Source organism: Palaemon carinicauda, chromosome 8, assembly GCF_036898095.1.
Source record: "Palaemon carinicauda isolate YSFRI2023 chromosome 8, ASM3689809v2, whole genome shotgun sequence".
Lineage (NCBI taxonomy): Eukaryota > Metazoa > Arthropoda > Malacostraca > Decapoda > Palaemonidae > Palaemon > Palaemon carinicauda.
Window position 1 is genome coordinate 156,927,403 of NC_090732.1, and position 12,468 is coordinate 156,939,870.

A 12,468-nucleotide genomic window follows, 5' to 3' on the forward strand; every position below is an offset into this window, starting at 1 on the left:
ATAAGAATAATTTAGATATTTGAAATAAGAGTGTCTGAGGAGATATAGAAGGAATTCATGATAAATATAGAGGAATATCAAAGGATACAGTTAGTTTGCATTAAAGGGTTTGTTATCGTTTATCGGCAGTGAATAGCCTAAACTTCGGTAACGAGTCGTCAATATTTTGTCATATTTTAAACAGTATACATTTGATTTGCAAACATTGGTTTTGTAGAGTAGACGGTAAAATAAAATCTAGAGAGAGAGAGAGAGAGAGAGAGAGAGAGAGAGAGAGAGATATTTCTGCCATCAAATCTCTCTCTCTCTCTCTCTCTAGATTTTATTTTACCGTCTACTCTACAAAACCAATGTTTGCAAATCAAATGTATACTGTTTAAAATATGACAAAATATTGACGACTCGTTACCGAAGTTTAGGCTATTCACTGCCTCGTTACCGAAGTTTAGGCTATTCACTGCCGATAAACGAACCCAGTCTACTAGTGAAAACCTTGAACGCCCAGAGGGAAAAATAAGGCTTTTAAATATACTGTACTAAACAAAAATAATGCTTTAATATACCATCATTAACACTACCATTACAATTATCGTAAGGTTGGAGAAAGATAAAGATTGCCGAGAACGTAACCACATTTCTGTTTACATTTTGTCAGCTGGACTCGCACAGTTAACAGTTGATTTCATTGTTGATGTGGAATTTTATCCTTAAATAGGCTATTCATTATGAAATTATGTTAATGAAATGTAATGTTGATATTGTTTTGTAACATTTATTATAAATCACCGTATTTAGGGCTACCAATATACTTAGAAAGACAATAGATTTGATACATTTTGTAGTGCTTGACTCGCGAACTTTGAACAGCCTCGCAGATACAGAAAATTTATTTTTGAAAAATAGCGATCGCGGAAAAGGGGAATCGTGTAATTCGAACACGCTTAATTCGGGACCCTACTGTATATACATATATATATATATATATATATACATATATGTATATATATATATATATATATATGTGCATGTATGTGTATATATACACACATATGTATATATATATATATATATATATCTAAGACGTGTTTGAAAAATTGGTGTATATTTGTAGATATTACAAAATACGTTTAGAGCTTTCGTCCATCATCTGTGGACTTGGTCACATTTTAGTGACCAAGTCCACAGATGATGGACGAAAGCTCTAAACGTATTTTGTAATATCTACAAATATACACCAATTTTTCAAACACGTCTTACATCATTGTGGAACCTTTTCAAGATAACAAGGAAGTACGACATTGTACTTGTTTGCACCATATATATATATATATATATACATATATATATATATATATATACATATATATATATATATATATACATATATATACATATATATATATATATATATATACACACAAATATATATATATACATATATATATATATATATATATATGTATATACATATATATAATATATGTATATAAATATATATATATATATATATATAAATATATGTGTATGTGTATGTGTGTATATATATATATATATATATTATATTATATGTATATATAAATATATATATATATATATATATAAATATATATATATATATATATATATGCACATATGTATATACAGGTAGTCACCGACTTACGACCGAGATAGGGACCGAGAGATGAGCCGTAAGTCGAGTTCGCCGTAAGTCGAGTTCGCCGTATGTCGAACTAGAAAAGTGAAGTTTCCATAGATTTATTTTGATACGTTATGATTCGGCAATCATCTGGATCATATTTTGTCAATATTTTCTAACTGTCTATCATTATTCCATTTTCTTGTTTCATAGGATATCATATGCTCTATAAATGCTTTTTTTGTATTCTATTTATCAATTTTGGAAGCATTTTACAATCGAGTACAGAGAATTTTGTTTACCTTTGGTTATGATCAGCTGATCTGAAAGTGCCGCTACCTACCATTCAAAATATGGCGTACATACGTATGGCATATTTTTTTTATCATTTCTTAACTTAGAAATATCTTCTTGATGAATATTACATCAACGCCAATATTTTACAGGAAATCAGTTTCCATACAGTTCGTCTAATCATTAGGTATAATGCGAAATCGTTGTAGCTCTTTCTGTGTGTGTGTGTGTGTGCTCGCTCTCGCAATCGCATACAGATGATACGAGTAGTTCATTTTTAAAGCTTCATACAGTATTCTAGTTCAATATTAAGCCTTTATATTTCATTAGACATTACTGTGTTTAATTGTGGTTTATTAAAGCACGTTTATATTTCTTATTTCAATTTCTTGAGCATATCAATAATCAACAAATACTTTTGATATACTTTCGGTTGGCATCAGCTGATCTCAAGGTCACGCTGCCGTATTACTATTATGAGCATATATATATATAATGTGAATAACACTGATTTATAAAATTTTCTTGACATTCGAAATTTCTTCATAATGCATATTACATTAGCGCCAATATGTTATGGGGTATCACATTTTCCATACAGTTCACATTTTCCATACAGTTCGTTTATAGACCTTATTATAAGTTATAAAAGGAATACTCTCTCTCTCTCTCTCTCTCTCTCTCTCTCTCTCTCTCTCTCTCTCTCTCTCTCTCTCTCTCTCTGTGTGTTTTGTTTTTAATTCAGTTGTATCTTCATATTTTTTCGAAAATTATTAAAAAATTCTATATATCATTATTCGATGTTTCTATTATGGGAATAGTAACGCATCGGAAGGAAATGACATGATTTACCTCTCGCCTTCCTCCAGAAATATGAGGTCATCAGACTTTTTTTCTTAAATTTACGGTAAGTTGTACTAATATGATATTTTCATTATAAAATAAATTTTTGAATATACTTACCCGGTGAATATATAAATAGCTGACGTCTCCGACGGCCCGACAGATTCCAAAAAACTCGCGAGCGATCGCCATGAAGGTTGCGGGTGTGCCCACCAGCGCCGACTATCGGCCAGATACCGCATATACTTCTCAACCACTCCAGTTCTTCTCAGTCCGCAGGGTCTCTATCGGGGAGGAAGGGAGGGCCTTTAATATTATATATTCACCGGGTAAGTATATTCAAAAATTTATTTTATAATGAAAATATCATTTTTAAATATTAAACTTAGCCGGTGAATATATAAATAGCTGATTCACACCCATGGTGGTGGGTAGAGACCAGTATTATAACAATAAAGGCGTATATGCTCAAGAGTTTTTGACAAATATTTCATAAAAAACCAACTTAAGTATAGGTACCTGGTAAGGAAGCTGACTCTGATGATTACTCTGCCTCATTAGTCCGCTTTCCTCACGAAGCCCAGCCATCCTCTCAGGATGCTGAAAGACTCACAGGAGCTGTTATATCCAGGGCGAACACCCCCTATAACAGGACCTCATCAATACCCTTAATCTGGGCGCTCTCAAGAAACAACATTTTGACCACCCGCCAAATCAAAAAGATTGTGAAAGACTTCTTAGTCTCCCGTACAACCCAAAACAAGATTAAAAATTTCAAGAGTAGATTAAAAGGATATTGGAATTAAGGGAATGTAGTGGTAGAGCCTTCACCCACTACTGCACTCGCTGCTACGAATGGTCCCAGTGTGTAGCAGTCCTCATAAAGAGTCTGGACATCTTTCAAGTAATATGAAGCGAATACCGACTTGCCTCTCCAAAAGGTCGCGTCCATAGTACTTTTAATGGATCTATTTTGCTTAAACGCTACTGAAGTTGCTATCGCTCTAACTTCATGAGCCTTGACTTTAACTAAAATACGATCCTTCTCACTTAAATGAGTGTGTGCCTCCCGAATCAAAGGTCTAATAAAATAAGACCACGCATTCTTAGACATGGGCAAAGAGGGCTTTTTAAACAGAGCACCTTAAAGCCTCTGAACAACCTGCGTAAGGGAGAGACCAGAACTTACGTCTGCGTCTGCGTCTGCTCTAACGCTTCCCGTAACATGAGCATATCTCTGCGAGGAAGCGTTGCTGAGCATCGGGGAACTATGCAGTCTGATACTAACAGAAAACCATTTCTTTGGTCTATGGTAATCCTTAAGACTCTTTTAGGAGAAAATTCCCCCCTCCCTAAAAAGAGATGAAATTTACCTCTTTTAGCTCAGAACAAACCTACACTCGCAGGGCAGCGTGTGCGCCACCTCAAGCGTGAGCGAAGGCTGGGAGAGATCATCAAGCGCAGTCCCGTGAGCGACCTGGAAGAATCTTTGACATTTTCAGCGCGCCTTGTGTGTGACCTGAACATATCCAATGCTGTGAGATACCGTTAACAGTAGTCGCTAGACCCCAGAAGAAAGTACTAGACATTTCCCCAAACTGGGGAAGGAGAAGAAGCGTGAACAGAAGCAAACTGAGCACCTTTTCTCTCGAAGAACTATGTGTCTTACACGATTTAGGTGACACGCCGTCTTCTTTCGAAAAGAAAAACTTTCGGCTAACATCAGTTACTGCAGGATAAGTTATTAGAAAACATACGACTCCTGAAAGGTCTTGGAAGTATTGATTGGTGACTACCAAGTCTAGGTTTTGCGTCCTTCGACGAGGACAAACTCTTTCTCCCCTGAAAGTGCGTAAGATTCCAGAGGAAGAGCTAGGATTGTATGTGACTTGTCTGACTGTCTAGTAGACAGGGAAAACGTAGAACGTCATCCTAGTCAAGAAACTGCGTCCTATTACGCAGCAAAAAGTTACAAGATCCGTGATACCATAGCGATGACGAACTGATCGCTTCATGACATTCCAACTTTGCTCTTCTCAAGAAACTATGTCACATGGTTGTGAAGTCATAGTTCGACAATCGTAGGCGAAGAAAAGAGCTTTACTTTATCATTCCAAAGCGAAGAGGGAACGTCTTGAACTGCATCAACAGGATCGCTCGGCGGAACATACGTTTAACGCACAAGGTCCGCGATGTACCTCAGCATACAAACCTTCCTTCTCCCAGGGGTTGGAAAGTAAGGAAGAGGTGTAGGGCTAGGAGTAAGACGAACACGACCAAACACCTCCTCCAGTGCACTGCGCTATGTTTACGAGTCACTAAACAAGAGCGTTTTAAAACATAATACATTATATCATAACAGATCTGCCCATGGTGGGAGATATACTCTTACACTCTATTCTCATAAAGGCCTTAATGCACTTCCTGCTGTTGCAGCTGCAGGCGATGCATCAACCTCTACAGTAAGGTTCGTTACTTTTCTGAGAATGATTTAATGTTAATTTATTCATTTTCTTATTTACTTACTGAGCCATCTCTCCCTATAGGAGCCCTTTGGGTTAAAGCATCTTGCTTTCTCAACTAGGGTTGCAGCCTGGCTAGTAATAAAAATAAAATAAATAGAGACACCATCAACGCAACCAGCGAAAACTCTGAAGTCGGAACGAGGAGCAGCAGGTACAAAATAAAAGGGAAACGCTTCAGAAAAAACTCTCATGAGTTTCTGAAAGTTACTCCCTTCCTCCTACAATACTCTATCCCAGGAAGAGAAGTATTGGTTCCTAGGAATTCACTCCTTAGGATTCTGAAGCCAGACCTCAATGCTTAGAGGTTTTAATTCTAGTTCTCGCAACCAAGAATTAGCCCAGCAGGCCTTAGTCCGATAATATAATATCTTTCTAGTTAAGATTTATTTCTTAATATAGCGCCTGGAGCAACAATGACTCAACGCTAGACGGTTATGGTAAGGTAGACATCAAAATCTATTGTCATAGGTAGTGAAGCGTCCACAATGACGCTGAAGCGTCCACACTGACGCTGAAGCGTCCACATTGACACTGATGCTCCGCTCCGTTGACGTTCCGCTTCCATTGACGCACCGTTCCGCTGACTCTTCGCTGGCTCTGCTGTCTGTCATGTTGCTTGGTAGCATGCTCTGCTGCCTGGCGAACATCAGCGCCCCTGAATAGACTGATACTAGGCGCTATGAGCAGTCGGTTGGTGTTGAGCAGGTAATCGAAGTTATGCATCCACCTTCTTCCACCGTTGAACATTGCAGCTGGTAGGCCGCCTGTGCGACAACGAGTCATCACCAGAAAAGACACGTAGCCTGTGCGACAACGAGTCATCACCGGAAAAGACACGTAGCCCGTGCGACAACGAGTCATCACCGGAAAAGACACGTAGCCTGTGCGACCGCGTCAAAACCGGAATCGTGATACCCAACCACATTGCCAACGGCAGGCTGATAAGACTGTATAAATGAAGATAGTTGCTGTTTCATGTCTAACAGAAAAGATCAAGGATCAACCTTAGGCGAAATGTATGCAGCATTATCTTCGTCGATCCCACAGCGTTTCCCACTGTCGGGAGACGACACCCATCTGGTGGACGCGGCGGCACTACGTCTGCGCCGCATGAAACGTAACACACGCAGAATGAGTCTAATTTTGTTTTCAGCTTAGCGCCTGAAGCGCACGTTTAATGTTAGAAAACACTAATACCTCACCTTATCTATAGCGAGGGTGAGCGTTCTGGGGATCGACAGAAAATGCTCGAGAGGACTTCTGTTCAGGTCTTAAAAGACTGTAACACCTGGCTACCCTCTCGATTCCTTTCGCCATTCGACTTCTCCCCTCGGTCTGGGAGCTTGACAGAGGTCTAAGGCTAGGATAACGACAGGTCCGAATAGAAGCACTCTCCACTGAATAAAATTCACTGCGTAATTTAGCACTAAAAAATTTGCATTTTACTCTTTGGTAAAAAGATAATTTCGCAATTATTTGAAAACCAAAGTAAATGCTCTCTCAAACGAAATTAACTCCATAGAGAGACTTACAATTCTGTCAAAGGTTTGAATGGGAATGCAAAGGTCACTGAATCCCATATAACTGCAACAAAATATTAAATATTACCTTAATATATATAATATTTATAAATCAAAATAAACCCTTAAATTAGGGGTTCCAATAAAAGTCGAATTATTATCCGTACCCATTGGAACATCTATAATTAATATACAAACAATTTTAGTATTCCAAAAACTACCAAGTAAACAACGATACACAGAATCGTGTGCTACATCGATTGTAAAGAATACTGCGTCGTATAAATATTAACTGAACTGTAACTTCCTTTAATCTTTGACTAAAGAAAAATACTGAAAGGACCAATTAATTGCAAAATAAAATGTTCCTTTTATATAGTACAACTTAAAAACTTGAGTTTTAAGAAGAATGTACTATTCATAAAAATCGCTACAAAGAGATATATAATATTGTAACGATACCAACAACTGCGTAACAAAAATAAACTGAATGCTAGTTAATCTTTGAAAACAGATCGAAGATTATCTAAAGAAAACCTATTAAAAGGATAAAATTTTTGTAAAATAACAATCCTTTAAATTAATTTATAACTTAATACTTCAAAAGAAATTATTCACTTATCATTCTTTGTAAAAAAGCGAGTCAGACTTTTAGCCTACGTCATAAGGCTGTGACGTGATCAATGGACGAGATGTTTACATCCCGCCCTTATGCTTTCGTGAGGTTTAAAATAGGTTGAAAAACCTTCTAATCCTACCTTTTAAGTTATGAATACGTGATCATAGATCAAATAAAACAAATAAGCGAAAGCCCAAATTAAAAAAACGTTAGTATATCACCAGATAACGTCCAAACAGAGTAAGAAAACGAGAAAGAATTTCCCATAGTACAGCCAGCAATGGCGGCAGGAGAAGATCTGAAGGGTTTGGTATAGTTCTACCTGTGGTACCGCAAGGGCGCTAGGGTACACCTGGCATATCTGCGATAGCCGCGCGAGATTTTGAATTTTCTGCCGGGCATCAAGAGACTTTAGCCATTCTTATATAACCAGCGGGTAAGTTTTATATTTAAAAATTGCTTCGTCATTGAATTTTTTCCAACTCATGGATTTCAAGCGTCTTCGCTCATATACTAGATGGAAGTCATCCAGAGTGTTTTTCAAACACTACGCAAAGCAAGTGCAAGAATTAAAAACATACGTGGTGGCAGCAGGTAATGTACTAAAACCTGTCGCTTAATGCTGCGAGGAACAGTGAATTAATTGGGACTATATTGTATAGGGTGTACATGTTGACACCTTACAGTGCAACATGGTGAGTGAAGTGTCACCAGGGTGACATTATGGACTGTTCCAGTGACTAAAGGTGAAGAAACATAGACTTAACACTAGTGCCGTGTGTTTTTACACAGTGTAAAAGACAGTATTTCACAGAAATGTATTAGAAAATTATTGAATTTTCAATCGAGTGGCATGTACGATTGTTTCCTTTCAGATGAAACAGGTATTTCTGGTCTGACCTGTATTGTCTATGTTTATTATTATTCACTTGCATTTTTGTGTTATTATGAACATGTATGCTAAATTACTATTTATTGATTGCCAATTAATAACTGATTGATATTTGCATCTCATTTTGCCCCATAATTATATAAATAAAGTTATGTAAGAGCATTACTTTTTTTTTACAAATTATTCAGCATAATAACATAAGAACAACTGATGTAACTGTTCCTAAATGTATAAAAACCTTTTCTGCCCATGCATACTGTACCTTGTTTCGACATGGATATAAACTTGTCTGTTGTGGTATACAGCTGAGCTGGTATACCTTGGATGCTACGGTGGCTTATGCAAACCTTTGTTCGTTTTGCAAATACAATCTTTTATTTTGCCACTTTCCTCCTCCAAGCGTAAACGCTATGTGGGGTGAAGATTGCTATTTGGCGTGTCAAGAATACGTCCCCTGATATTATGCGATATCCTTAAAGGAAACTTTCAGGATATTCGCGCCAGGAGTTCGAATTCTGGAGACCTTAAGTTAAATTCTCTGGGAATATCACTGTAGTCAATTATACCCTAGGAAGCTACTTAAAAGAATCTTCCATCAGGACGACATGGCTATCTCACCCAAAAATAGAATTTTTGCTTCGCTCAAAATCCATTATATATATATATATATATATATATATATATATATATATATATATATATATATATATATATATATATATATATATATATATATATATATATATATATATATATATATCACAAGCACACGTGATTTCAATCAATGTAAATATCACCCACGAATGGCATTTAATACCGAATTCTACCTTGGGAATATATATCCACTTGGAATTCATTTTATGGTAACAGCTTCTGGCCGGGTGGAGATTCGAACCCCCACCTGTTCAGCTGGAAACCATGCCTGCAGAGACCATACCGACTGAGCTATCAAGAGAGATAAAAGTTTATGACAAGTCCCCGTACATATTCCTGTCGAATTCAGGATTCTGTTTATAGACTTAAAATAAACTCATCTCCACCATGATAGCTGAATCGTGAGTTTGCAACACGTGGTTATTTTAAATGAACATATATCACAAGCACACGTGATTTCAATCAATGTAAATAACCATGTGTTGCAAACTCACGATTCAGCTTTCATGGTGGAGATGGGTTTATTTCAAGTCTATGAACAGATTCCTGAATTCGACAGGAATATGCACGGGGACTTGTCATAACCTTTATCTCTCTTGATAGCTCAGTCGGTATGGTCTCTGCAGGCATGGTTTCCAGCCGAACAGGTGGGGGTTCGAATCTCCACCCGGCCAGAAGCTGTTACCATAAAATTAATTCCAAGTGGATATATATTCCCAAGGTAGAATTCGGTATTAAATGCCATTCGTGGGTGGTATTTACACACACACACACACACACACATATATATATATATATATATATATATATATATATATATATATATATATATATATATATATATATATATATATATTGACTATTTCCTAAAATAAAAAAATAAAAAATTGGATTAGTGTATAATAGTAGAGACAATCATAAAACCTGTAGAAAACATTACTTTTGTATCTCATGAGCTACATCTTTTCAAATAAAATTGCCCCATAAAAGGATACTGTTTACAAGACGCTTGACAAGAGCTGTATAATATGGCAATCCTGGATTCCAAACGATGTCATCAGCAGGTCTTGCTAAATACTGTTTATAGGCTTCAGTCAGTGCCCAGCCAGGTGGCCGAATTTCCTGCTGGGACATGATAACAGCTACCACCAGGCGCCGTTTTAGATTTGGCCGTTCACGTAATTTACTTTCATAATAGTGGAATGTGTTATAAAGGTATGTTATAGGACGATCTGGAATAAAAAGGGCCAAAACCCCAAAAAATCATTAATAACTGAGAACCATCCATACAAAAAATTTTTACATCAAAATACCTTCCTTCAATGGTAAAATATGAGATGCCCTTTGAAAAAAAAAATCTCACATTTACACTGAGAAAAATAATAGCAATATAATTTTAATAACCCATCAAAAATCAGTTAGGTGAGCAATGGCCCCATAAAAGACTGAAAATATGTAGCAAAAGATTTCCTACTTCTGGAAGCAGGAATTTATTTAAAATTTATATGTAAAGTATTTTATTCATACAGTAGTTAACAAAATTTTGATAAAACTGAAAAACTAAAATCTAAGATTATGAATTAAATACATTTTTATCAATGTCTCAAATCTTAATTCTTTACCTGCTGGTTTCAACTTCTAACAACACATTACATTATTATTACTTGCTAAGCTACAACCCTAGTTGGAAAAGCAGGATGCTCTATGCCCAGGGGCTCCAACAGGGAAAATAGCCCAATGAGGAAAGGAAAAAATAAAAAAAATATTTAAAGAAGAGTAACATTAAAATAAATATCTCCTATATAAACTATATAAACTTGAAGAAAACTAAAGGATGAGAAATTAGATAAAGTAGTGTACCCTCAAGCAAGTGAACTCTAACCCAAGACAGTGGAAGACCATGGTACAGAGGCTATGGCACTACCCAAGACTAGAGAACAATGGTTTGATTTTGGAGTGTCCTCCTAGAAGAGCTGCTTACCATAGCTAAAGTCTCTCTTCTACCCTTAGCAAGAGGAAAGTGGCCACAGAACACTTACAGTGCAGTAACCCCTTGGGTGAAGAAGAATTGTTTGGTAATCTCAGAGTTGTCAGGTGTATGAGGACAGAGGAGAATAGGTAAAGAATAGGCCAGACTATTCGGTGTATGTGTAGGCAAAGGGAAAATGAACCGTAACCAGAGAGAAGGATCAAATGAAGTACTGTCTGGCCAGTCAAAACACGCCATAACTCTTAAAAGTGTCATTGTACAGTACAGTATTTCCTTCCCAGATATCTGAAATTTAATTCTCATATTTTACCATTGAAGGTAAAACAAAATTTTCTCGAATATGGAAAAGAAAAAAACAAAATTTCAAAATTAAATGTTATTTTTATACTAACCTGATGTTCATATTACTGCTTCTTAAGAAGTTCGGTTTATGAGGAATGACTCTGCGCAATTAAAACAATGTTATTTTTTAGTCATTTCAAACTCACAATAACAGTAAAGTTTGCTATTTTATATATTATATATTATGCTAAATATTCCAGTATTGATAGTGAGGTCGAAAGAAAAGCCAGAAATGACTGGAGAGAATATTTAGACAGGAAGGCAGATGAGGCTAACAAAGCTATTAATTCATGTAGTGGATACGGTGTAAGAATTACTCATAGAATTATTAATGAAATCTCTACTGGGGCAAAAAGGAAGAAGCATATACCCATCAAAAAGAGAGATGGATCTGTTATAACAACTGAAGATGATGAGAGACAATGTTGAATGGAACGCCTGAGTGAGGTTATGAATAGGAGATATGAAGGGAATAATTTGATTGATATAACTGAAGCTGATGAAGACCTTGATGTGCCCATGAATGAATTCAGTGTGTTTGAAGTTGAAGCTATACTCACAACACTAGAGAGATGGAAAGCCCCTGGATACGATGGAATAACTGGCGAGATGATACTGGCCGAAAATGAAGTGACTCCCAGAATACTTACAAGATTATTTAGTAGAATGTGGCATGAAGAGGCAAAACCTAATGAATGGGATTTAGGAGTGTTGGTGAAAATGGCAAAAAAAGGTGACCTGATTGACTGCAATAATTATAGAGGCATAATACTTACGTAAATTATGAAAATATATAGTATGCTTAGTCTACTTATTCTAAAGAAACTGGAGAGAATGGCTGATGAAAAGCTGAGAAATGAACAAGTAGGATTTAGAAAAGGCAGAAGTTGCATTGACCAAATTTTTCTTTTGAGACATTGTACAGCAATGTACAGAATATAAAAATCCACTTTTGATGGCATATGAAAAAGCCTTTGATAGTGTGCACCAGCCAATTCTATGTAGAGTCCTGCATTATTATGGAATTCCTCCTAAATATGAAAATTTGATTAAGTCTGTTCATGAGCACAGCAAGTGCAAAGTTAATGTTAATGGAGTCTTATCAAGTGAATTTCTAGTGAGAAGCGGAGTATTCCAAGGGAATATGTTGCCA

The 12,468-nt window shown here is 36.3% G+C and overlaps 1 protein-coding gene across 1 annotated transcript in view; it reads right to left on the reverse strand.

Annotated features, from left to right (window-relative positions):
* The window catches only part of LOC137646049 (mediator of RNA polymerase II transcription subunit 23-like), a 714,542-nt gene that overhangs the window by 71,574 nt on the left and 630,500 nt on the right, over positions 1–12,468 (reverse strand). The window contains exon 22 of the mRNA XM_068379200.1: positions 9,979–10,215. Within this exon, the coding sequence (XP_068235301.1) occupies positions 9,979–10,215 (237 nt within the window). The remainder of the gene's footprint in view (positions 1–9,978; positions 10,216–12,468) is intronic.